The sequence below is a fragment of the Chelonia mydas genome, chromosome 6 (genome assembly GCF_015237465.2).
Source record: "Chelonia mydas isolate rCheMyd1 chromosome 6, rCheMyd1.pri.v2, whole genome shotgun sequence".
Classification (NCBI taxonomy): domain Eukaryota; kingdom Metazoa; phylum Chordata; order Testudines; family Cheloniidae; genus Chelonia; species Chelonia mydas.
This window is the reverse complement of record NC_051246.2, coordinates 62,266,840-62,292,800: the sequence shown is the minus strand read 5'-3', so window position 1 is coordinate 62,292,800 and position 25,961 is coordinate 62,266,840. Positions and strand designations below refer to the sequence as shown.

The following is a 25,961-nucleotide window of genomic DNA, read 5'->3' as shown; positions in this document are numbered from 1 at the left end:
AACACACATACAATTCTTTCACTGCTACAGCCGGTGGAGGCAAACAGCTAAGCAGAGCCTGTCTAATGCTACGCTGGCTTTAGCAGTCTTTCGTTAGGGTTATGTACTTGTCCCATACCACAAGCCTCTTCACCTCTCTTTTGCAAAAGAATGTTCTTACCTTCTTGCTCCCAGTTCCACCCAGGATCCTTCCCTCTTGGTGGCTGTTGCACCCCTTTCTCAACCTGTTAATATATGGCTATTGTATACAGCTTGAAGTGGAGTGAATAGTTACTGCTCTGCAAAATAACTCATCAAGCCATTCAAGTTTTTCAGTACTTTAATGCCAGTTGAGAATCACAGCCTCCATTTAAAAATGATACTTTATAAATATACTGACTTTAGCACTGCTTATCTTACATGCCATTCAGTTGTGTTAGAGAAACAATCCCTCTCCCACTGCACCTAGTGGGGGAGCAGCAGGAGGTATGTATGAAAGAAAACTTTACCTGCCAGTAGCTTGGCTCATGTTCCTGAGTTAGCCTTAGTGCTGATTACAGGACAATGAATCAACTGAACTGTGCACAGCTGATATATCCCACATGGACAACTAGGGCCAGTGTATGAAAGGAGCATAAGCCAAGCTTTCTGGGGAAAATAAGTCTTCTGGTAATACTGCAACAAACTACTGTTACTGCTCTATCTTCATGGTGGCAGCATGTCTCCCTCTAAGCTCAACAGTAAAAGCTATCAACTCTTTTCACAGAGAGCTCTTTCCTTGCAGGTAGGCTGGGTCCTTGAGGTTGATCCCAGGAGCTGAAACCACTGCCACAGAAATGCACCTCTCTCCCCTTGTGGAACAATTCCACAGTGAATTAATGTTGCTTGTAGCTCCTAGGGTCATGTGCATTAACTGGCAAAGAAGTGACTGACTTCAGCTGCAGGAAGGGCCTGATGTGGAAAGTAGAGGACCAACTCCCCCTGTCCCCAAAGAAGGGGAAGGCTGGTTTGTTTAACTCCTGCTGTCTTTCCAAGCAAGTTCAGTAGTAGCCACCAGCCACAGATCTATCAATACTGAGGATGGATGAATTGCCCTTTGCCTGAACCATTATTTGGATCTCCGGGCTCTTTTTGGAAGATGGAGGGCTGAGCCAAACTGCTGGAGGCCAAGCCAGCTGGAAGGGTGGTCAGCGTTACACAAACTCTGCAGCTATACATTTATAATGGACAAGAATCCTCCACAACTGGACTAGAACAAAAGAGCTGCAGTTAGTGTTTCAACTAAACAGGAGATAATCCCTTGTATTTAAAAGAAAAACTCCTCTTAAATCAATGAGCAAATCAGTGAGACGTCAACCCCAGCTTGTTGCAGAGTCTGACAGAAATTCTGTAGCAAGAGAACCACAGGACTTGGCTAAAAACCTTTAACATCCCTAGTTTGTTCCACAGGTGTGCACCACCCTCAGCAATGGGGCAGAAATGTCCATGGTGCTGTTAATCCACAGTTTTACATAGGCTGTGCTTGCTGGAGTCTCTTCTCCTGCACCCTTTGAGGTCACACAGCTCCATTTTCCTGTCTGGGTTTCTGTACAGCAGTACGAGAGGCATTGAGTGAGGGGGCCAGGGTGCAGAGGAATCCAGCCAAAAGAGTAAGTCCTAGGCCTCCCCAGGCACAGAACATGGACCAGCCGTAGCCATGGCTGATATCCTCTGGCAGCCCATAGACATAGCGAGGATAGCGAGACAACTCAAAATTAATCCCAGCCACACAGGTACAGAGTGAGATGATACAGCATGTACCTGCAGGAGGAAAGCAAAAAGAATAGTAGGCCTTTGACCAGGCCTGCAAAGCAATGCAGCTGTATCCATAGTTTCCTTCCTTCCTTCCTTCCTTCCTCCCTCCCCAAGCCTCAGCCTCTTGATGAGCTTTTATTCTTTACAGTGAAATCATACAGAAAATGATTTAAAAACACCCAAAACACAGCCTACAACTCCACTACACTGCATTTCATTTTCCAGCTGCTCAGGTCAGCTTCCTCTCCCACCATTACACTCACCTGCCTAACTTAGGTCTTGTCTACACTACTATGGTAAGTCAACCTAAGTTACATAACTCAAGTAATGTGAATAACGTAACTCAAGTTGATGTAGCTGAGGTCAACTTACTGCAGTGTCTACATGAGATGTTCTCCTTCAGACTTACCTTACTCCTCTAGGAGGTGGAGTACCCCAGTTGATTGGGAGAGTGCTCTGCTATTGACTTAGCAGATCTTCACCAGACCCCCTAAATCAACACCACTGCATTGATCGCAGCAGCAGTTAGTGTAGACAGGGCCTTAGTGCTCACTCCTACACTTGTCTCAACTATGCCCTACCGTCCAGCAGCTGTTTCAGATTAATTTTCTCCCATTCTCTGCTGTATTTTGCTAACTTGACTCATTTCCTGTCAGTGCCCTTAGCTGAAATGGGAAGCTAGAGTTCTACAAACATGCTGTTTACCCCCTCAGCTCACCAAACTTTCAGTAGAGCTAGGCAGGCCTCCATAGTAAACTTCCAGCTGTTCTTTCACCCATTCCTAGAGAAAGCTGAAGGGAAGCCTTTCTTGGCTTGGTAAAGGTGCAGCCTTCACTATTAAAGCACCTGGTACGTATTTGTGCTGAATATTTATGCACCAACAAATTTAAGGTTGTAGCTATATCCACCACGCATGTCCTGGATAGGTCATTTAAACCAAAGTGTTGGAAATCCAGGAGTTAAAGTGACACTTCTCACACCAGCCAACCTTCATGCGGGGAAGCCAGAACATTGTGCTGCTGTTTTGGAAGTGGAGCACTTTGTGCTGCTCAGCCTCCAGGGGGACTGTTTGTTTTGGACTCAACTACCAACAGTGGCCTTCTCGGTTCCCTGAATGGACTAGAGGAGAGCGGATACCCAGACTCCTCTAACTAGGGCAGTCCCCCTGCCTCCCAGCTCAGGAAGTACTTGTAGCCTAGATCTGGCTCTTTTGAGCTTCCCCTGCTCTCCCTCACTTAGGTACAAAGTAAAATGTCCTCTTATGAACCTTTTGCTACAAACCAACATTCATTCTCTCCATGGACCAGCCTTCTTAGGTTCAGATTTTATGCTAAGATCTCATTGCTAGGTAAAAGACTACAATTTTTTTTTTTGTAAAGGAAGCAGAGAGCTCTGCCTTTGCCACATTTAGCAATGCGCTAAACATGCTGGAGCTTGCCAAATCTTCATCTCATTCCACTAAATTTTGCACTGTGCACAATATCTCCGCTAGGGTAGGCTAGTAAACTATGTTGCATGTCTCCTGCCTTTCTTTTTTTGCCACTTCACAGGGGGGAAAAAAAAAGTTTGAATACTTTTGCATCCTGGAAAATAGCTCATTTTCCAGGCCATCTTTTCTCAGAAACCTTGGTTGACATGGCTTCAAATCCCTTTACCCTAGTTATTGACCTAAACTACCAATTTTCACATTTTGTGGTTTTTAGTGAAGGTGCAACATAGGAATAAAAGGATCAATGAGGGACTTCCACCACACTCCATCATGGACCATTTTAAAAGAAGATTAAAGCTACATGCTTGGAATCAGTTTGGGAGAGGTCTATCTCCTGTGTTATAGAGGAGGTCAGACCAGATTATGACAATGGTCCCCTTCTAGTCTTGGAATTTATGAAACAACTATTCATAAGTGATTACTGATTCTCTGCTTAAGAAATCCACTAGGTTGGTGGCGACACTCAGGAGGTGAAAACCCATTAGGGTTATCCCTGTTGGCTTCATGGCTAGAGCCTGATGACTTCCAGGCAGCGAGGAGCCAAGCAGATGCCTCCTTACCTGTTTATGTAGTGCATCACAAGGTGTTATCCATTAGGAGCTGCACTGTAGAGTTTTTGAAGAACAGATAGAAAGGCCATGTGGGCTAGCCTGACTGTGAACTCCAGCACATGGATGTAGAGCCTCCTAATTCTCTAGGAACTGAGTTCCTTGCATTTGTAGATGTTCCAGTGGGCTTTCCAATCTGTACCTGATGTGTGTGCGATTAAAATAGTAAGGGGGGTGTGGGGGGGGGGTTTCAGAATGGTAATGCCTCCAAGCCCATTTTTCAGGTTCCTTCCAGCAGCTCTGTTCTGTGACAACCTGCAGTAAGACCATCATATTCTTGTTCATCTGGTGTTTTGTTGGGGAATACAGCTACCTGAGACAAAGGTAGAACAGTCGCAGGTGAAGTCTGCCAAGCAGTGTGGCCTGGCAGCCCCAGACACATTCATACAGTTGCAGTTGAGCACCAGTGATTGCTGGGGCAGGAACTTTTCTTCAGGAAGGGATGCTCTCGCCAAACTGGAATCAGGGCTCCTACGAACTCTGTCGTCTGTGATGGGGTGAGAGACTGTTTTTCATAGTTCACCAGGGATACATCTACACTGCACACCACTAGCAGCAGTGTATAGGATACGTGCAGCTACACACAGCCGTGAAAAGCAGGCTGTGTCCACACTGCGGTGTGTAGCTACACATGCCAGTTGAAGGCTTTGGCTGGGGGCAGAAAGTGGGGAAAGGCTTTGGCAGCTCCCTGCAGCAGGGAAAGGCTCCAACAATGGGGAACTGCTGCAGCGTTTCCTCCCCTGACAGAGCCTTTTCTCACTGCTCGAGCCTTTTGCTGTGGTGGGGAAAGACTCCAGGAACATGAAGGCAGCGGGACACTACACTGCTAAAAACAGCACTATAGACAAGGGAGGCACTGCTTGGGCACGTAGGGTATGTACCAATAGGGTTTAGGCATGTCCTTACTCTACTTTCCTAAGCAGTGTCTCACCGCCTGCACTGCACTGCGGTAGCAGGGCATGTAGGGTCTGTACTCTACACCAAAAGGAGTGGGCCATGCAGACATACCTAGGGGTCCCAGATGAGAGAATAGGGAGAGGGATGATGTACTTCAGTTGTGCTGCAGATTCCTGCTGAGATCCACCATTGATCAGCCAATTGTCCAGGTAAGGATAGATGTGGATGCTTTTTCTTTTGAGCTGTGCTGCTACCACTGTTAGGCGTTCTGTGAAGACTTTCAGGGCCACAGAGAGTCCAAACAGCACCACCTACTATTGGTAATAGTTTGACCCCACCGTGAATCTTAGATACTTCCTGTGTGCTAGCTAGATGGGGCTATAGAAGTACAGATCCTGCAAGTTGAGAGCCATGAACCAGTCCTTTGCTTGCAGAGATGGAGAAAAATATTACCATCCTGAGTCTGTCTCAGGCCTAGGATAGGACTGCTTCTCTTCTTCAGGATAAAGAAATATCTGTATTCCTATGGTATCTCAGTTATGGTTCCCAGATGAAGCAATGAGGTCATTTTTGTTTTAACAGGCTCTTATGAGAGAGGTCACCGATGGGGAAGGGAGAATGTAGTCAATAGAACCGTACAGGGTAGCCTTGGGCAATGTTGTCTAATGCCTTTTGTTACCTGTGACAGCCACCCAGGCCTGTTGGAATGGAGCAAAATAGTTGCTGAAGTAGTTAGAGACTTTAGATCAGCACCGTTGTCTCTCTCAACCCTCCCATCAAATCTGCTGTCTCAGAGGAAGCTGGGTTGACCAAAGTGGTGGAAGATGGGCATCCCCTGCGGCTGATATTCCAGCTGTTGGCCCTAGAAGTAAGACAACCTCCCCTGCCATTGGTGGAGTTGATATTTGTAAGAGTTTCTGTAGGGGGCTGATGTGTAAATCCCAGGGTCCTTAAAAAGGCCTTTGAATCCTTGTGGAAGTGGAGCACTTCATCTGTCCACTAGTTTAGGAGCGCCATTCCCTAGAAAGGCAGGTCCTTTATCATGGCCTGTACTTCTTGTGGTATGCCCAGTGCCTGGAGCCAGCAGACCTGTCTTGTAGTGAGGGCTGTAGCAATCAGTCTTGCAGTCGTATCAAAAGCATCCATCGCTACCTGCAGCAATGTTCCCATGAACCATCTGCTCCTCCTTGATGATCTTTCATGTTATCCCTGCTATTCTTTCCCACATGAAGTAATTGTACTTGGTAATTCACCACCCAAAGCAACACCTCATGAAGATGCCTTTTGTGGGTCTTTATTCTTAGGCGTGCCCTTCTTAGACTTTGATTTCTCTTGCACTGCAGATGACCAATAACCTGGGTTTGGGTGAGCACAGAAGTGCTCAAAACATTTTGGCAGCACCTGATACCTTTTCTCCACACTCCTGGAGGTGGGAGGAAGAGTGGCCGGGGTCTGCAATAGCTCTTTCACCAGTTCTGGGATCCTTTCATTAATAGGGAGAGTGATGCTGACGAGGGTCATCGCACTCAGAATATCAAAGAGCTTATGAGACTCTTTACATGAACTTAATCTCGATGTCCAAGGTCTCTACCATTCAGGACAGGAAGTCCTGGAAGGTATTAGAGTCTTCTATTGCTGAGGCAAATGCTAGCGTTACCACCTTGTCTGCCATTGGAGGATGCTGGGGGCTGTCCTCTAGTCTCCTTTTCTCTGGGCCCATGTCTGGTTCTAGTGTGGTTGGCCCAGCCAAAAAAGCTGCCGGAGAGCATGGAGTGCAGGAAGGTGATCTGCTCCTTGACATGTGGTAGGACAGTTGTCAGTAAGACCAATATGGCATGCCATACAGATATTGGCCACATTAGGGCTGGCTGGCCCAGTGCCCCCTCCCTGCTGGTTGCACTCCTAGATACCCTCCTTGGGTCATTCTCTGATGACAGGAGACAGGACTTTCTGCTCGACGCTGGCAAGAAGAATTACATCAGTGATGGGGAGGAGGAATCTCTCACCTCATTCCAGGGTGATGCTCAGTAATGGTACAAGGCTGGTACCAGCCATCTCTTCAGTATTGGGAACATCTCTGGGAGTGACAAGGATATCTCCGGAGAATACCTGAGCCTCTTACTCATGACAGAGCTGAGCATCACTGCAACCGGGTCTCTTGTTCTGCATGATTGATTAGGAGCTTTGTCCTTGAAGTAGTGTTCCCTTGTCTTCCATCCGGGATCTCCCCTCAGTCAGAGTTACACGGATGCTCAGACCAACTACACAAGTTTGTATGCTATTTATGAGTGGGCACAGGGGCTGGCTGTGCTGCCTGAGTCAGGGCAGTTGGTACGGGAGTTGGAGTTGTTCATGCTGATTTAATCAATGCCAGGACTGTTGCAGTTGAGGTGCCCATGCTGAGGTCTTACTTGACACTGAAGTGTTCAGCGCCGACTCTGCCAGCGTTCTCTACTTTCCACTGCCCCATCCCGAAGTATTAAATCCTTAAATAAGCACTGGACAATGCTGGCTTATCCATCCTCACTTTCGACCCAGAGGTGACTGTTACAACTAGAGTGACCCAAATGGACTGCTCAAGCAAATGTAGCTTGAGCCCCACTTCCCTGGACTTGTGGGTCGTGGCAGAGAAGGACTTGCATAAAAAGCACTTATTCAGGAGGTAGCTCTCCTAGACAGAAGAGGCCTCGTCTGTATCCATCCTTGAGGGAGATCAGCCCATTGCAGGTTAGGTAGGGTTCGAACCCAGAGTGGACTCTGCCATGAGGTGTGGTGTTTGGCGCTAAGCCCCTTGTCTTGCTGTACATAGAGATCATCAATTTCCCATTTAAAAAAAAAAATATCCTTTAGAGAAAGTATAGGGACATAATTCTTCACCAGATGGACTGAAGAGTGTAGTGGGTCGAGCAGTCACTAGATTCTGCCTCACTTCCATGGGCAGCAAGAGGGAACTGAGGGAGGGTCACTACTGCCCCATCCTTTATGCCCTCGTGCAGGAGCACGAGATGGCACAGGGGACATGCACAGCCTTTATGGACACCGCTACTCAGAAGACTCTGATCTTGCATGCATGCCTACAGTGAGATCTACACTGACACAGGTGCAAAGAAGAACCCTGACTCATCTCCTGCCACGTGTGTCTAAAATTTCAACCTCTGTTACATCAACTATTGCATTAATAAATGGCTTTGTGCAGTTTGCTGATGAGGCTGATTGTACTTCTACCTGCTTGGGATGTGGCTCTAATGTTTTCTATCAAAAGTTTGATATTAGAATGAAGAGAAAAACTCTCACCTCCCATGAGGAAGAGCAGCCCTGCCACATATTGCATGAGCTCGTGCTGTTTACAGCAGCCCAGCATACCAATGATCCAGCCAAACAGGATGATGGAGACTGCCATGCCAATGAAACCGGCTGTCATTCTTCGCAGATCTGAGGAGAGAGAGGAGCAAGAGGGGAAGAAACAAAGGAGACACCAAGACAGGATTGTGGGGAGGGGAGAGAGAGAGAGAACAGACACAATCCATTGAGATTATTAGGTCTACTGTCCCTAAAGTTAGTATCCCTGATGGGCTTCCCTTACTGCACCCTCTTAGAAAGAAATTGTTTGCATTACAGTAGTGTCTAGGCACACTGAGACCAGGGCCCCTTTGTGCTGGGAACTACACACTGTCCTGAAGTGCAAGAGACAAATTGGACAGAGGGTGATGGGTAGAAGGGATACAATATAACAGCATAGTAAACACTCTGATGGTTTGCAAACCTGTTAAAACCACAACTTTTTGTTGCTTTGTTACACTAGGGTTATTTGTTGTTGTTGGGAGGTGATTAGCTAGACAGAGACACAAAGCAAAAGAAAGGAGACACTGAAAGGAGGGGGTAAAGGAAATGGGGAAAAGTATGGAGGGCAGGTGTAGTGAGGCTGAGGTGAAGAGACTGAGGGAACAGGAGGAAGAGGATTGGAGCAAACAGCTAATCAAAACAGGGGAGAGACTGTCCATAGTAAAAGCTGTAAAAAAAATATCCAGACACTGATGTCTTCAACATCTGGAGGTCCCTGCTTCTTTTCTGCTGCTGCCGTCAACTCAGTTTCTGGCTGGCTTCTCCTGGCAGTTTCTGTTTTCCCTGAGCTCAAATGGGGCTGGGGAAATGGATGGGGTGTACCCTGTGTACTGGGGCATCAGGGACACTGGGTAATGCTATCTAGAGCTCAGCTCCTCTCTTCCTCACTGTAGTACACCTACTTGTCTCTGATCTTGCTGGACCCGAGAGCTACCTTTTAAAAAAATGATAATGAGTTTGGGAGCCCAACTTGCATCACTCTAAAAAGGTTTTATTTTCATAGGACTGATGCTCAGCACTTGCTGAAAATCAGGCCCCTTTAACGTGTCTCAACTTGGGCACACCAAAAATCACTAATAACTTTTCAAAATTTAGACCAGAATGTAGGAATCTGGTGTTCTGAGCCCCACACCTACAGACTTGTCAAGCCCTGTGGCATTTTCTTGTATGTCTCTCTAACCATAGTTCTTTGTGACAGCATCCATGTGCAGCACCTCTATGAACATGCAGATGTGTGAGGCTACAGCATGATCTCAGTCATGTTGCATTAATTGCATAAAAAGTCACCTCTGCTTGTGCTGGTAAGTAAAAAAGGGTAGAAATCAGCAGAGGAAGCTGGGTTGCCTAGTAGCTCATATCCTCAGGAGTCCAGGAAGGGAACCCCAGAAGGCAAGGTGAACTTGGATAGGACAAATAGGGGAAGTAGGTGAGGAAGGAGAGAGAGTGGAGCACTTTCAGGTGGGTTGCAGGTGACCAGGCAGCTGCGAGGGGTTTGGGATGGGATCCGAGTTACCCAGGAAAGAGTTTTCTGTAGTATCTGGCTGGTGAATCTTGCCCATATGTTCAGGGTTTAGCTGATCGCCATATTTGGGGTCAGGAAGGAATTTTCCTCACGGGCAGATTGGAAGAGGCCCTGGAGGTTTTTCGCCTTCCTCTGTAGCATGGGGCACGGGTCACTTGCTGGAGGATTCTCTGCTCCTTGAAGTCTTTAAACCACAATTTGAGGACTTCAATAGCTCAGACATAGGTGAGAGGTTTTTTGCAGGAGTGGGTGGGTGAGATTCTGTGGCCTGCGTTGTGCAGGAGGTCGGACTAGATGATCATAATGGCCCCTTCTGACCTTAGTGTCTATGAATTTATGAACCGGAGGATGCAGGGATGAGCTTGTGGAAAAGTCAAAATTAGCATACTTTCTGGGAGGAGAGGTCATGAGAGTTAGGGAGCTAGAAAGAGGTTATGCACCATTTGGGATGTAGAGAGAAAGCATGGCAGGCACTGTACAAATCAAATAAGTGTATAGCCCTTACCTAATAGGACTAATCTGTGCTCCAGCATTGAGTCTGACCAACACCTAGCCGCTGAGACGGTATTCAATAAACTGCAGTGACACTTCCATCACACCCTAGCAGTTCTGCACCATTATTGCCAATTTATATGGCCCCTGCACTAGCCACTCCAAATGTCCTCTACACTTGGGTCACTTTCTATTAATTTTCTATTAACATAATTTGCTTGTCTCCAGCCTCCCTAATTAAGGTTCATTTTAGCTCTAGATACCAGTCATTAATCTCTGCATCAGTGCCCCATTTGGTACTGAAGTCATGGCAGTGACTTAGATATGAAAGATTCTGAATATGCTTGTACTCTGCTCAGTAAGGGTGCATGGCATTGGTAAGAGTCTGGATTACTTACGGAGAGCATGCCACTCGTCCTGCCGGATGATGTTGGTAATATTGATGGGTAAGTTGCGTGGCAGAGAGGATGAGGTGTAATGGTACTTCACAGCAGTGCAGCGCTGAATAACTCCTGAAAGAGACAGAAAGATCAATGTTCAAGTGAAATCCCTGTACCTAGCTTGACTTTAGGAAGTGCCTCCTTCCCTCTGTTGTCCTAAGAAGCAGAGTTTGCCAGTCTAGCATGGCAGACACATGATGGTCTTAGTTCGAAGTTAACCCACTAACTCAAGCCAGCAAATGAATAGGACAGTAACAGAACAAGTGTAACCAAAAAAGGGACTGTGACTGTGAATGAGTTTTGGGATGAGCGCACAAAGTGTGACCTGCAATTAAAAGGGGAGGGGGTGAGTGTGGAATAGTCACTGAAGGAGAAGGCAGCCCCATTGCTTGGGAGTGAACAAAACACTAGTAAAAGCATACTAGGGAACAGCTCCTTGTGACAGTGGTTGTGAAATGCTCTGGGAGATTAGAGAGAGCTACAAAAGCAGAAGATTCAGTAATAATGGGAGATTTCAACTATCCTCATATTGACTGGGTATGTGCCACCTCTGGAAGGGATGTAGAAATAAAAATTTTAGACACCATTAATGACTGCTTCTTGGAGCAGCTTGTCCTGAATCCCATCAGGGGAGAGGCAATCCTTGATTTAGTCCTATGTGAAGCACAGTATCTGGTCCAGAAGGTGAATATTAGCTGAACCACTTGGTAACAGTGACCATAATGTAATTAAAATTTAACATCCTCGTAGGAGGAAAAATTCCAAAGAAACCCACCACAATAGCATTTAACTTCAAAAAAGGGAACTATACAAAAACGAGGAAGCTAGTTAAGCAGAAATTAAAAAGGAACAGCCAGAAGAGTGAAATGCGTGCAAACAGCATGGAGACTGTTTAAAAACACCATAATAGAGGCTCAAATTATATCTATACGACAAATAAATAAAACAGGGGACCAAAAAAATGTCATGATGGCTAAACAGTGGGGTAAAAGAGGGAAAAAGGAATCCAATAAAAATTGGGAGTCAAATCCTAGTGAAGAAAATAGAAAGGAGCATTAATTCCGGCAAGACAAGTGTGAAAGTATAATAAGCAAACCAAGAAAGAATTTGAAGATAAGCATACAAAAACAGTAAAAACAAAAAACCCCCAAAACTTAAATACATCAGAATCAGGAAACCTGCCAAACAGTCAGTGGGGCCACTGGACAATTGAGGTGCTAAACAAGGAAGATACGGTCATTGTAGAGAAACTAAATGAATTTTTTGCATCAGTCTTCACTGCAGAGGATATAGGGGAGATCCCCACACATGAGCCATCTTTTAGGTGACTAATCTGAGGAACTCTGCCAGATTGAGGTACCAATAGAGGAGATTTTGGAACAAGTTGATAATTTAAATAAGTCACCAGACCAGATGATCTTCACCCCAGAGTTCTGAAGTAACTCAAATATGAAACTGCAGAACTACTAACTGTGGTATGTAACCTATCACTTAAATCAGCCTCTGAACCAGATGACTGGAGGATAGATGTGACACTGATTTTTAAAAAAGGCTCCTGAGGCAATCCTGGCAATAACAGGCTGGTAAGCGTAGTTCAGTACCAGGCAAATTGATTGAAAGTATAGTAAAGAACAGACAAACATAATATGATGGGGAAGAGTCAGTGTGGCTTTTCGAAGGGTAAATCATGCCTCACCAATCTATTAGAATTCTTTGAGAGAGGGGTCAACAAGCATGTGGACAAAGATAATCCAGACCATATCATGTACTTGGACTTTCAGAAAGCCTTTGGCAAGGTCCCTCACCAAAGGCTCTTAAGCAAACTAAGCTGTCATGGGATAATAGGGATGGTCCTCTCATTGATCAATAACTGGTTGAAAGACCAAATGAGCTGGAAAAGGAGGTGAACAGTGAAATGGCAAAATTCACAGACAGTACAAAATTGCTCAAGATAGTTAAGTCCTAAGCTGACTGCAAAACATTACAAAAGGGATCTCACTAAACTGGATGACTGGGCGACAAAAATGGTAGATAAAGTTCAATGCTGGTAAGTGCAAAGTGATGCAAATTGGAAAACATGTTCCCAGCTATACATACAAAATGATGGGGTCTAAATTAGATATTACCCCTCATGAAAGAGATCTTGGAGTCATTGTGGCTAGTTCTCTAAGACATTCAAATCATTATGCAGCAGCAATCAAAAACGCTAACAATGTTAGGAACCATTAGGAAAGAGATATATAATAATAAGAAAATATCATAAAGCTGCTATATAAATCTATGGTACACCTTGAAAACTGCATGCAGTTCTGATCATCTTTAGAATTGGAAAAGGTGCAGAGAAAGGCAACCAAAATGATGAAGGGTATGAAACAGCTTCCATACAAGGAGAGATTAAAAAGACTGGGACTGTTCATCTTAGAAAAGAGATGACTAAGGGGGGATATGATCTATAAAGAGATCTATAAAATCATGAATGCTATGGAGAAAGTGAATAGGGAAGTGTTATTTACCCTTCACAGAACACAAGAACCAGGGGTCACCCAATGAAATTAACAGGCAACAGGTTTAAAACAGACAAAAGAAGGTGCTTCTTCACACAACACAGACAACCTGTGGAACTTGTTGCAGTAGGGTGTTGAAGGCCTAAAGTATAACTGGATTCAAAAAAGAATTAGATAAGTTCATGGAGGACAGATCCATCAATGGTTATTAGCCAAGGCAGTCAGGGATAAAATCCCATGCTCTCGGTGTCCCAAAACCTCCAACTGCTGGGACTGGATAACGGGATGGATCACTCTAAAATACCCAGTTCTGTTCATTCCCTCTGAAGCATCTTGCACTGACCACTGTCATAGACAGGATACCAGGTTAGAGGGACCATTGGTCTGACCCAGTCTGGCCATTTTTATCTTATGTTCTTATGATTTCCTTCTCTCATGAGATTCATTGGGACAGTAACCTCTCAGCACAGACCAGGCTCCACTGGATATTGGGGGAGGGACAGACTTCACAAGGAAAAAAAAGCAAGTACCTGCGGCCCTCTTAAGTCCAGGGATATTTAGAAATTGAGAAGGGGATGGGAGAGAGGTGATCTCAATTTCTCACATGCTAAAAGACTGTTGACTTTAATTGAATCTGAGTGCATAGATTTGTTAAACCACACTAAAGAGGGAGATTCCAGAGTGTGCTCCCTCTCTAAGTCCTTATACAGCTCTCATCAACAAGGACAGAGGAACAAGAATTGAATTTTGTTAATAAAGACTTAATTCAGAGAGGTAATATGGGGGATTTCGCTGTATGGATGCCTCTTGTCCATTCCCAGAACTCAATCTAACTCTTATTGACTTCAATGGGATCAGGTCTCATTCACAAAAGATTTGTACAGCTCTGAATTAAGTACTTAGGCCACATCCTCCACATCACGGTATCTAATTAACTAAGTAATCCCAATCATCGTCAATCACTGATTACCTATCCAATTATTATTTACCATACTAAACACTTTATAGGGTAGGGTTGAATCTTTAGTGTGTACACCTTATAGATCAGGGGCGGCCAAAGTTACTGACCCTCCGAGCCGCATATGACAATCTTCAGAAACTCAAGAGCCGGGCACACCTGGCAGAGCTTCAACCCCGCAGATGACACCTACCAAGGCTCGGGCTTCAGCCCTGCTCCTTCTAAAGCCCGGAGCCCCAGCAGGTGTGCCCCATGGGGCTGAGTCCTCAAGACCCCCCTCCCTGCAGGGCAGAAGCCCCTAGCCCACCACCAGGCAGAGATCCCAAGTTCACCCCTCCAGTCTAGTAGGTGGAGAAAGGGGAGGGCGTGGGGGACTCCAAGAGCTGCACTTTAAAGATAAAAGACCCACATGCAGCTCATAAGCCACAGTTTGGCCACCCCTGTTATAGATCTAGCTTCTTGGTGTGAGTTTTTATGGAATCTATAATATAGGCTGCAAGTCTGTCATGGAGGTCATCAAAGTCACAGATTCTGTGACTTTCTCGGACCTCCATAACTTCTCCAGTGGCCAGTGCATCTGCCCCTTGCCCCAGAGCAGCAGCGGGCCACCCCTTGCCCCAGAACGCCCAAGATTTAGTCAGGGGTATATAGTACAAGTCATGGACAGGTCACAGGCCAGGAATTGTTGTTTACTGCCCGTGCCCTGTCCGTGACTTTTACTAAAAATACCCGTGACTAAAACATAGTGTTAGCTATAATACAAATTATACAATTAGAAATTCTATACAAAACTAACATCCACATTAATCAAATCTTATAAAAATCAGTGTCACATTAGTAAACAGATATTGCAATACAGGCCCAAAAACAAACTCTATGATTTACCTCCTACATTGAGTTAGGTAGGGTTTGTCAAAGGTAAAACCTATTTTAGATAGACTACTGTAAAGAATAATGGTACCATCACATATCTATGAGAAGCAATTTTACATTTTTATCTCAGTATATAAATATAAAATTTAAGAGCATAGCTTGCTTTCTTGATCACTTATGTCCCAAGGGATCTGAACTAAGGACTCATTGGTTAAAACTCCATTAATTAAAACAAAGACGCACCAGCTCTTTATTTAAACCTGATGGTTTAAATGTTTTTAGAATATAAATCCAATATGCATCTGGTTTCAAAATGTTAAGTTCATTACTTTCTCTCAGAGTTTAAAATTTACTCTAGTCTTGTAAAATGTAGGGTGGAAACAGAAGATACTATCTCAAGAAGTGTTTCCTTGAAGGTGAATTTGAAGTTTATAAATATTAAGGCCAAAAGGGACCATTATGATCATCTAGTCTGACCACCTATATAACATAGGACAAAGAACCTCATCTAATAATTTCTGCATCAAGCCCATACCTTCTGGTCAAGCTATGGTATATGTTTTAGAAAGATATGCAGTCTAGATTTAAAGACTGCAAGTGTTAGAGAATCCACCAAATCCCTAGGTAAATTACTCCAAAGTTTAATTGCTCTCACTGTTAAACAATTGTGTCTTATTTCTAGTCAGGTTTTCTAGCTTCAGCTTTCAACCATTGCATAACGTTCTGCCTCCTTCTGCTAGAATAAAGAGCCATTAACTATCACAAATCTCTTACCCATGAAGACAGTTGGAGACTGTGATCAAGTCACCTCTTAACCCTCTCATGGATAAATTAAATAGATTAAGCTTGTTTAGTCTCTCACTATAAAGCATGTTTTCCAGACCTCAAATAATTTTTGTAGTTCTTTTCGGAACTCCTTCCAGTTTTTCAACATCCTTTTTGAAGTGTTGACACCAGAAGTAAACACAGTATTCACTAATACAGTACTGTATACAGAGGAAATACCAGCCCCTACTCTTGCTTGATATTCCACGGCTAAAACATCCAAAATTTAAATATATATATATAAAGTTTCTTTGACAAGACACATTTTCCATACAACCATGTTTATTTGGATTAATCATCCTACCATTTTTTAATTCTTTACTGATTGCATCCCAAATTAAGTCTTTCACAATCTTGATTAGGATTTATGTCCCGGTAACTGGCCTAAAGTTCCTGGTTAATCCTGTTTAACCTTTTAAAATGATGGCGCTATGCTGGCTTTTCCAGTCCTCTGGAATCTTCTGTGTTCCAAGATTTGTTAAAAATCAATGTTAATTGTTCACAGGGCTCCTCTCCCAATTCCTTTAATAGCCTTGGGTGCAAGTTATCCAGTCCTGCAAATTTTAAAGTGTTTTAACTTTAACAGTTGCTATTTAACATTCTCCCTCGTTACTGATGGGATAGTATGTATTTCATTATCACTTTATGATATCACTTACATCTTCCTGCTAATTTCTAAGTACAGAGAAAAAAAATATTTATTTTCTACCACTGCCTTTTCTGTATGATGATTGATAATTTTACCTTCCTTTTCTCATATGGGACTGTGAAAGTATAAGGGGTACCATTCCTCTGGGGTCAGAGGCCTGCACCTAGCTAGCTAGCTAACTGGTTAACTAGCCCTGCCTGTTGCACATGAAAAAGAGTAGGACATGGAGGAAAGAACTGCAATATCTTCCAGAAAGCTGAGGGACCACAGGGCCTGTGCTCCCAGTGCACTGCTACAGGGGCTAATGCAGAGAGCTATTGCTCCAGAGACCAAACAGACAGAAGGGAGACTGTGTGGAGTCCATTATTGCTGAGGCAAGTGCCAGGACATCTTAATTACGGAAGTTACTAGCATGAGGGTCAGAGTTGGGGAAGCAACCAGTTAGCCTGCACAGACTTTGAGGAAAGAGTCTGCAAAGTTTTGATTTGTTTGGTAAGAAGGCTTAAAATAAAACTAACTCGTGGATATTGCTTCCCTGGATTCCTTGAGAGAGCTCAGACAGAACTAACTAAGGAAGTGAGCTGGTTCAGCAAGATCAAAGCCTGGTCTGGTAGAAGGAAGGTGCTATAAAATAGGCCCCAGTCCTTTTTACATGGTCCTATACCATTGCTAGGATTTTTTTGTTCCAGATTATATTTAAATAACTTCTTAGTGTCTTTTAACTCTGCTATCCATAGGGGTTTTTTCCACAGATCCCTTTAACTGATAAGAGAAGTTATCTCAATTTCCTGATGGCACTCATTGCCATCAGGTTCTCCATTTGTTTTATTTTATATTGCTTCTTTCACCTCCCCTCTTAATCAGAAATTTTTTTATCCAAGAAATCTTTTCATGATTGAAAAAGTGTGGGGTTTTGGGGCATTTAATAAAAGCATTTTAAAACAATCCCCCATTACCATTCCCTCTTATGTTTAAATATTTCCTCAGCTAAATTTTGCTCATGATAGTTTTCAGTTTGTACCTTACTGTACATTTATGTTCTGAAATTTTCATCTGTAAAGGTTGAGATGCTTGAAAGTCTCTATAAAAATCATATTACCACGTAATAATGCAAGTTACTACATCCAAATTACCAGATATTATTTCTGTTATCAGTTTTTGTTTTGTAGTAATAGGTAAATAATTATATAAAAGGCAGGGTCAACTTAGTTTATTCAAACCTTGAGAAAGGCCCATAAGGAACTGAAACAATGGATTTCCCCCTTCCTAGACTGCTTCCTTAATAAATCTTTTAGAAAATCTCTATTGAAATCTTATAAGGTCATTTATTCCCCTGTCATTGCGGGCCTCTGAAATTTCTTCTTTTTCCATGAATCAATTAGTAGTCCCCATTACGGTTTCAGATTTGGGTTTGTTGCAAAGCAAGGAGAAAGAGAGCCTTGCAATGATAAATTGTAACAACCTGCAGATCCTAACAAGGGAAAATGTTTGCCTATAGTTCCCCAAACATAATAATGTCCCTGAAAAAGAGCACAATGACAAAGTCATCTCCCCACTGACTTGAGGAGGCTGGTTACAAACTGTAGCCACAGGAAAGTTGGGTGGGGAGAGGCTGTGAGCAAGGCAGGGAATGAGGAGGAAACAGTGAGAAAAGAGCCAGATCCATTTAAATCCATGATCCTGCAATACTAACAGATGTGAATGACTTTACTTCCGTGAGTAAAGAGGTGAGTGGATCAAGCACTAGACAGAGAACCACCACTCCTGTGCCAAAAAACCCCTGCACTTTTCTGGCTGATGGGAATGGACTCTTGGCAAGGTTTAAAAAAAGAACAATACAATGAGACTCGAAGTAATGTGGGGGGGACTTTGAGGGAGGGAAATGCTAGTAATTTCAGTAGAAGCAGAATGGTTCAATAGGAAGCAGAAACAGAGGTAGACATTTTAAAATGGCAAGGTCAATTAATAAAATGAAACTAATGAACTGCCTTTTAGTGGAATGAAATCAACATGGAAATATAAATGAAAATGGATCCTGGTAGATTAAATGGAGAAAGAAGCTAATTTATTTTGTAATGGCATTTCTAGGAACAAGAGTCACAGCTGCACATTAGAGAGGATTCAGAGATGAAATCCAGCTCCACAGTGAGTCATTCCATCTTCTGTCGTACAGGGACTATGGGGACTTGAACCACAGCTGGAGGACACAATCAAAAACTACCGGAACATTTGGTTTTTGCTATTTATTTTCATTTTGTGCCTAAGTCAAAGAGCTTCTCCTCCCACCCCTCACTCATCCATGTTAATAAATCTCTCTTGGATCAGTAAATCATGCTCTTTAGAACAGAATTTTTGTTGTATCCCACCTCGTAACTACTCTCTGTAGATTGTCTATCTGGATTGTAAGCACATTGGGACAGGGGCTGTCTTCATACCCGTCTAAGTCAGACAGCACACTGTTTGCACTATCAGAATAAAATATTATAATGTTCAAACAATTGCTCAACTGTGTGTCATATGCCCTGATAATGTTCTTAACTCACATAGCAGGGGCCTGTGCTGGTAGAGCAGGATCAAAGTTCTATCCCCACCATAGAGATTGGGGCATAGCAGAGGGATGATCATGCAGTGGGAGAGGGTACATACCTATTAAAATACATGGAAGTTTCACATGATGTAATAGGAGGGGCTAGGCCCTTTCTCTACAGCTCAGGTAAGACCATGCCTGGAATATTTCACCTTTTTCTTGGCCATTACCTGCCAAAAAGATACTGACCCAATGAAGCAAATTCATAGGTTTGTTATGAGGGAGGAAAAATCCCTCCAGGGGGTATATGGAAGGGTCTCCTCGGGACAATGGCACTAGTTCCAACGATGGGGACTTTATAAAATAGACTGGGAAAAGCCCTGCAGACCAAATTGGGCAGTCTAAATGTTTTCCATGACAAGGAGGGAAGCACCCTGATCAGACCCAGGCCTGGCCAAGACAACAGCACAGCTGTAACAGTGCTACATGGGGTAGGCATCTGCCACCCGGTCTTCCAACATACATATAACAACCTTTTAAAGCTACCTGGCTGTGAAAAGCCACAGTCACCCACAGACTCCTGGCCAGGGCTGTGAGCTCCCTCCCCTGGAGCCACCAGTGCTCCCTTCCAGCTTCAAGGGAAGGTGTCAAATCCCCTTACAATTCCTTGGCTGCCTGAGCTACACTACCCACCAGGCAGTGGCATTGCTTCCCTGCCCCCACCCCCCTCCAAAGAGACGGGCCCAGAGCAGCTGGGCGCTGCTGCCACCCCCACACCAGAAACTGGTGCAGCCAGGTGGGAGGCTGAGGGGGCAGAACCGGCCCCAGCCCCCCCGCCGGGGCTCTGCCCTCGGCCCAGCAGGCAGCGGAGACCCGGTCGCCGGGTGGGCGACAGAGACCCGCAGCCCTTCCCAACGGCTCTTTTCGGCCGGTCGGCGCCAGCTCCCGGGGGCTCAACGGGGAGCGAGGAGGGCTCAGCACCGCGGACAGCGGCTGCTCCAGCCTCCGGAGATGCTCAGCTCAACCTCAGGGGACCCGGTTACCGGCAAGGGGCAGCCCAGGGAAAGGGCAGCGCGGGCTCCTCCCAACTGGACAGAGCCCCCAGCTGCCCCCCACTCCGCCCCCCCGAACGCCCGTCTCGGCCCCCCCCCCGGGACCCCCCCAGCACCCCGGACTGCCCCCTCCCACCGGACCCGCTTGTCAGGCCCCCTCCGACCGGCCTCCCCCTCCAGCCTCCCCCGAGCGGCCCCCCTCACTCCGCCCCCAGCTCGCAGCCCCGCACCTTTCCGGATGAGCTCCTCGCTGTCTGGCTCGTACCCCTTGCGGTGGCAGCGCCTCCAGAGCCCGGACACGGTGGAGTTGAAGCGGCGGCCGCAGTGCGAGTCCAGGGCGGCGGCGGCCGGGGCCGGGGCCGAGGCCGGGGGGTGGCCGGGCAGCAGGGCCCGCGGGGGGCGGGCGCGGAGCGGCAGGTGCGGGCTGGGCGCCGACATGGAGCCGGGCGGGTCGCTGCGCTTGTGGCCGAAGCCCCGGCAGCGCTCGCGGTGCCGCCGCGCGTCCGTCTGGTACCAGGAGTCGGTGCCGATGGCCACGGCCAGGAGGGCGAGGGCGGCAGCGGCCAGAAGCAGCCCCGAGCCGCTCAGCGCCTGAGCCGCGGCCGCCATCTTACCCGCGCCGGGGGCGGGGAGCGGCTGGGCGGGCGGCAGCGCGTCCCCGGCAGCCGGGCGGCCGCCCCCGGGACGCTGAAAGAGCGCCCGGAGCGGGGCACGGTCCCGCCTGCCCCGGAGGAAGCCTGGCCCCGGGCGGCGCGGCCCCGGCGGGGCGAGGCTACAGCCGGGTTCCCGCCCCACCGAAGTCCGGCGCCTGCGGGGCAGGGAACCTCTGGCTGCCAAAAAGCCGCTTCGCAAGCGCGCAACGTGCGCTCTGCTCCAGCGGCAGGCCGGGGAGAGCGGCCCAGGGCCGGAGGGGCCACGGCGGTTAGTGCCCCGGCCTTTGGGTACCTCCCGCCTGCAGGCCCCTAAACACGGTCTCCCCCTCAAGGGAATGACTGGGCATCATCTGCCGTGTCGTGCCCTCCCTCCTCGCGGTCTGCGCCTCCTGAAACGCTGCCCCTGAAATTTAAGAAAACGTGTTTCCATCTGCCGCTGCCTCTGGCAGGAAAGCGTGTGTGAAATGCTGCAGGCATCGCAGGCTGTGCTTTTCTCCAGCTGGCCCAAATTCAAGTGGCCACAGCAGGGCACAGCCAGATACTCTGGTGATGCAAGCCACATAACTCTTTCAATGCAAGACAACGTTAAACCCAGCGATAGGATCCACCCCAAGAAACGGACCTACAAAAGTCTCTGGGACTCCATCACCAGCAGACTTTGGCTATTAGATAGTTAAGAGGGGAGCACAAGGGCAGCCCTTTGAGAACCATGTTTGAAATCCCGCTTAGGGTACTAGCGATAGCCCAGTCTCTAGCGAATAGCCATTCTGCCGTACCATCTTATGATCATAGCCAAGTGAAGCTGGAGAGAGCCATGACCGGAACAGACGAGTGCTACAAGATAGTCATGAAGGGTATCTGTAAATCTGTCTGAGGACTTAGATCTAGAATAGGGGTACTGCATGTCTGTAGTGAAGGGCTTTACCAGATGGGTATAGCGAGCTTGTATGCTACATAGTGTATGACTGGCCCTATAGGGTCAGACCAATGGTCCATCTAGCCCAGTATCCCATCTTCCAACAGTGGCCAATAACAGATGCTTCAAAGGGAATGAACAGAACAGGGCAATCCATCAAGTGATCCATCCTCTGACATCCAGCTGCAGCATCTCACAGTCAGAAGTCTAGGGCCACCCAGTGCATGTGATTGCATCCCTGACTAACTTGGGTAATAGCCACTGATGGACCTATTCTTCATAAACTTATCTAATTCTTTTTTGAATCCAGGTTATAGTTCTGGCCTTCACATCCCCTAGCAACCAATTCTACAGGTAGACTGGGAGTTGAGTTTGTGTTTTAAATGTGCTGCCTATTTCATTGGGTGGCTCCTGGTTCCTGTGGTAAATAATACTTCCTTATTTGCTTTCTCCACACCATTCCTCATTTTATTGACTTCTATCATAGCCTCCCTTTGTTGTCTCTTTTCCAAACTGAAAAGTCCCAATCTTCTTAATCTCTCCTCCCATAGAACCTGTTCCATACATGTAATCATTTTTGTTGCCCTTCTCTATACCTTTTCCATTTCTAATGTATCTTTTTTGAGATGGGGTGACCAGAACTGCACACAGTATTCCAGGTGTGGGCATACCATGGATTTATATAGTGCCATCATCATATTTACTGTCTTATTATCTATGCCGTTCTTAACATTGTTAGCTTTTTCAACTACCGCTGCACATTGAGTACAAGTTTTCAGAGAATTATCCACAGTAAACACCAAGATCTCTTTCTTGAATGAAACAGCTAATTTAGTCCCATCATTTTGTATGTATATTTCAGATTATGTTTTCCAATGTGCATTACTTCGCATTTATAATCATTGAATTTCATCTGCCATTTTGTTCCTCCCCCAGTTTTAAGAGATCCCTTTGGAACTCTTCAAAGTTTACTTTGGATTTACCTATCTTGAATAATTTTGCATCATCTGCAAACTTTGCCACCTCACTGTTTACCCCTTTTTCCAGATCATTTATCTAATATGATGAACAGTACTGGTCCCAGTACAGATCCCTGGGGATCATCACTATTTACCTCTCTCCATTCTGAAAACTGACCTCTTATTCCTACCCTTTGTTTTCTTTTAATCAGTTACTGATCCATGAGAGGGCCTTCCATCTTATTCCATGACAGCTAATTGTGCTTAAGAGCCTTTGGTCAGAGACCTTTCCTGAAAGTCCAAATACACTACTGTATCACCTTTGTTGAAGTTCGTTGACCACCTCAAAGAATTCTAATAGATTGATGAAGCATGATTTCCCTTTACAAAAGCTATGTTGACTCTTCCCCAACAAATCACGTTCATTTACGTAGTAAGAAACAGAATTATTAGATATAGTTTCAACCAATTTGCCTGGTACTGAAGTTAGGGTTATCGACCTGTAATTGTCAGGATCATCTCTGAAGCCTTGTTTAAAAATTGGCATCACATTAGTTATCCTCCAATCATCTGGTTCAGAAGCTGATTTAAGTGATCGGTTATATACCAGAGTTGGTAGTTCTGCAATTTAATGTTTGAGTTCCTTCAGAAGTGTTAGGTGAATACCATCTGGTCCTGGTGACTTATTACTGTTTATCAATTTATTCCAAAACCACCTCTGTTGACTCCTTAATCTGGGACAACTCCTCAGATTGGTCATTTAAAATAATGCCTCAGGTGTGGGAGTCTCCCTCACATCCTCTGCAGTGAAGACTGATGCAAAGAATTCATTTAGCTTCTCTACAACAGCCTTGTCTTTCTTAAGCACCTCGATCATCCAGTGGTAGGCTTCCTGCTTCTGATGTCCTAAAAATTTTTTTTTGCTGTTAGTTTATGAATCTTGCTAGTTGTTCTACAAATTCTTTTTTGGCCTGCCTCCTTTCTCAACTTGCCAGAGTTCATGCTCCTTTCTATTCTCCTGAGTAGGATCTGACTTCCAATTTTTAAAGGATGCCTTTTTGCCTCTATCTGCTTCTTTTACTCTTATTTAGCCATGGTGGCATTGTTTTGATCCTCTATGTTTTTTAATTTGGGGGTAAACATTTAATTTGCACCTCTATTATGGTGTTTTTAAATAGTTTCCATACAGCTGGCAGGCATTTCATGCTGGTGACTGTTCATTTTACTCTCCATTTAACTAGCTTCCTCATTTTTGTGTAGTGCACCTACCCTACCTCACTTCATCTGTGATCACTTTTGTAAAAGCCCACTGTATCTGTAAGAAGAACAGAACTGTTCAAAACTGAAAGCAACACATGCTTTTAAACTAACATTTCAGCTCATTACTTTCAACTGAATTGTATAGTCTTTAAGGAAGGAGAAGATATGAGAAAATTCATTCAAAAAGTGTTACTTACCAGTAATTTGAGTTCTTAAGGAGATTCACAGCACAAATCCACACTCTTGGGATGGAGTTGCTCACTTTACACAAGCCTAGCTTTAGTAGGAAATGAGAAAATTGGAGCCTCCAGTGAGTCATTCTTTGAACCCCATCCTTTTTGCAGATTCTGCCATATTTAGTAGATAAGATAGTGGTGGGGAGGGGAGTACATGGAAAATTTCCTCTAAACCTATATTTTAGTACACTACAGAGCCAGAGCTAAGAAAACAATCAGGAGAAAAACCCTAACTGGGGAAAAACAATGGCCAACTGACTAAAGCGGATGTAGAGGTAGATCTGACTTGCTGCTTTCCAGGCTGCAAGGAAGTGAGGGTGTGCAGGATCCACACACCTAACACAGCCTAACCTGGAATGTTCCATGAGTCAAAGAAAAGATGGGTGTTCCCATCCCCAAGAGTCAAAGCTTCCCAGAAGGTGGAAGGATTCTGAGAAGCACCCCAATGGTGAAGAGCTGCATTGAGAATACTCAGCAAGTTAAGAAACAAAGCATCATGATTTTTTAAGTCAACAAAATACGGACAGCTGCATTTATGATCATTTATGATTCTTCCTCCCCACCCCTACCACCTTAATGTGGAACAAGGCCTAAACAGCAGAAAAAGCCCATTGATTGTATGCAATGAGAAGTAAGCTAACTTGACTCAGTTTTACTTAAATACAGCTTCTCCAGAGGCACAAAATCTCTTCTGATCCTGGCTCTTTCACGGGACTTATTCCTCCAGCTGCAGCTTTATCACTGTTCAAAGCCAGTTAGTTGTTCAGACTTTGTCTCTGCAAGCCTGGTATCCAGGAGAAACTCAGCAGTTTGCTAGGCCTGAAAGAGAAGTTTAACCCTTTTCTGGGCAATCCTTGAGTTGCCTGAATAAAAAAAGTGGTCTTTATGAATCTTCAGGCTAGAAATCAGCTCTCAGGAACAGAAGTGTGTATCGGACATTGTCTTGCTTGTGCTAAACCTGGACAATATAGGTGCATGCTCACAGCCAGAATGCAAAATGTAAGGGTCTATCCACACCATAAACCCCACCATACTGGGTAGCCTGCTTCTTCTGTCACTGCCTCATACCATGGCTCCATCAGGCACAGTAGACAAGACCTAACTGTTTTGGGGAATTGTGTTGCAGCCTCTTTAAATCATGTTTTAACATGGTTCTCTAATGGTTGTGTGTGTTGTCCACGTGGGACCACACTCTTGTTAGTACCTTAGAGTCACAAGATGTAAAGGGGAATTACAGGACTAACATTCTTCTGCAAATGAAGAAGTTTTTGCACCTGCCAAGTCAGAAGCCATAATCACATCAAGAATTAAAAATGAATTGGAAATGTTGCATTTGATTTAATCTGCAGCTCTCTCTAATCTCCAGAGAAGACCAGAAAATTAGTGTTTCCTAAACCAGTCAATTTAAAGACTCACCCTACCTCTCAGTCTTACTACCTACCTCCAACATCAATTCCTCTCAGTTTCCTCCCCATACCCTCTTCCAGCTCCTCCTCTCTTCCACTGCTAGTGGAACACAAAGCAATACCCCTGCAGTTAGCAAGCTATACTTGGCTCCTCATAGGCCCTATTCCATGATCTATTCCTAAAGCTTTGGCTACTGAAAGCACCTTATGTATTTTAAACAACCTGGTCTGCCTGCTGTCACGGGAAACTCCTGGATTAGCATGGATGTGGTTTGACCATAGCTGGCTTCATGTACATGTTGTCTCTGCTCCCTCTCCAGGACAGCTGCTATCTGAGCTCACAGCCCAGAGAATCATAGAAAGTTAAGAGAAGTGACCTGAGTTTCCATTTCTGGCCCAATTATCACTTACCTTCCTTAAAAATTAAAGCCAAGCCAATTTTCCTCACACTCTGACAGGGGTGCCCTGCAGCAACCCATTGAACAGTGAATGCAAGAGGAGCCAAGAAGCTCATGGAGGAATTTCTTCTATTCCCCAAACAAAGACAGGTCAGAAGGGGCAAGATGGGGAGTCCTGGGGA

At 45.2% G+C, this 25,961-nt stretch overlaps 2 protein-coding genes across 4 annotated transcripts in view; one reads left to right on the top strand and one right to left on the bottom strand.

Annotated features, from left to right (window-relative positions):
• PSMC3 (proteasome 26S subunit, ATPase 3) overlaps nt 1-18,870 on the top strand; it is a 38,672-nt gene extending 19,802 nt beyond the window's left edge. The window contains exons 13-14 of one of the 2 annotated variants that reach the window (XR_006291532.1): nt 9,308-9,410; nt 18,461-18,870. The gene's annotated coding sequence lies outside the window, so the exon portion shown is untranslated. The remainder of the gene's footprint in view (nt 1-9,307; nt 9,411-18,460) is intronic. The other variant, XM_037900230.2, reaches the window with a different exon arrangement.
• Nucleotides 302-20,826, bottom strand: LOC102929816 (transmembrane protein 178B). Of its 2 annotated transcripts, XM_037900234.2 has the most exons (4): nt 20,182-20,802; nt 10,522-10,635; nt 8,062-8,199; nt 302-1,779 (listed from the first exon to the last, which is right to left on the bottom strand). In XM_037900234.2, the coding sequence occupies exons 1-4, from the start codon at nt 20,558-20,560 to the stop codon at nt 1,535-1,537; spliced, it is 876 nt and encodes a 291-aa protein (XP_037756162.1). In that variant the 5' UTR covers nt 20,561-20,802; the 3' UTR covers nt 302-1,534. The 2 variants fall into 2 exon arrangements, with proteins under 2 accessions (XP_037756162.1, XP_043404581.1); XM_043548646.1 differs by lacking the exon at nt 8,062-8,199 and having other exon boundaries at nt 1,178-1,779; nt 20,182-20,826.
• Nucleotides 20,827-25,961: the final 5,135 nt, after the last annotated feature.

Excerpts from the sequence above, each read along its gene's own strand:
- LOC102929816 (XM_037900234.2), bottom strand. The coding sequence starts at position 20,560 with ATGGCGGCCGCGGCTCAGGCGCTGAGCGGCTCGGGGCTGCTTCTGGCC. Across the intron at positions 10,636-20,181 it reads CGAGGAGCTCATCCGGAAAG|GAGTTATTCAGCGCTGCACT; the intron begins GTGCGGGGCTGC and ends TGTCTCTTTCAG. Across the intron at positions 1,780-8,061 it reads GCTGCTCTTCCTCATGGGAG|GTACATGCTGTATCATCTCA; the intron begins GTGAGAGTTTTT and ends TTCCTCCTGCAG.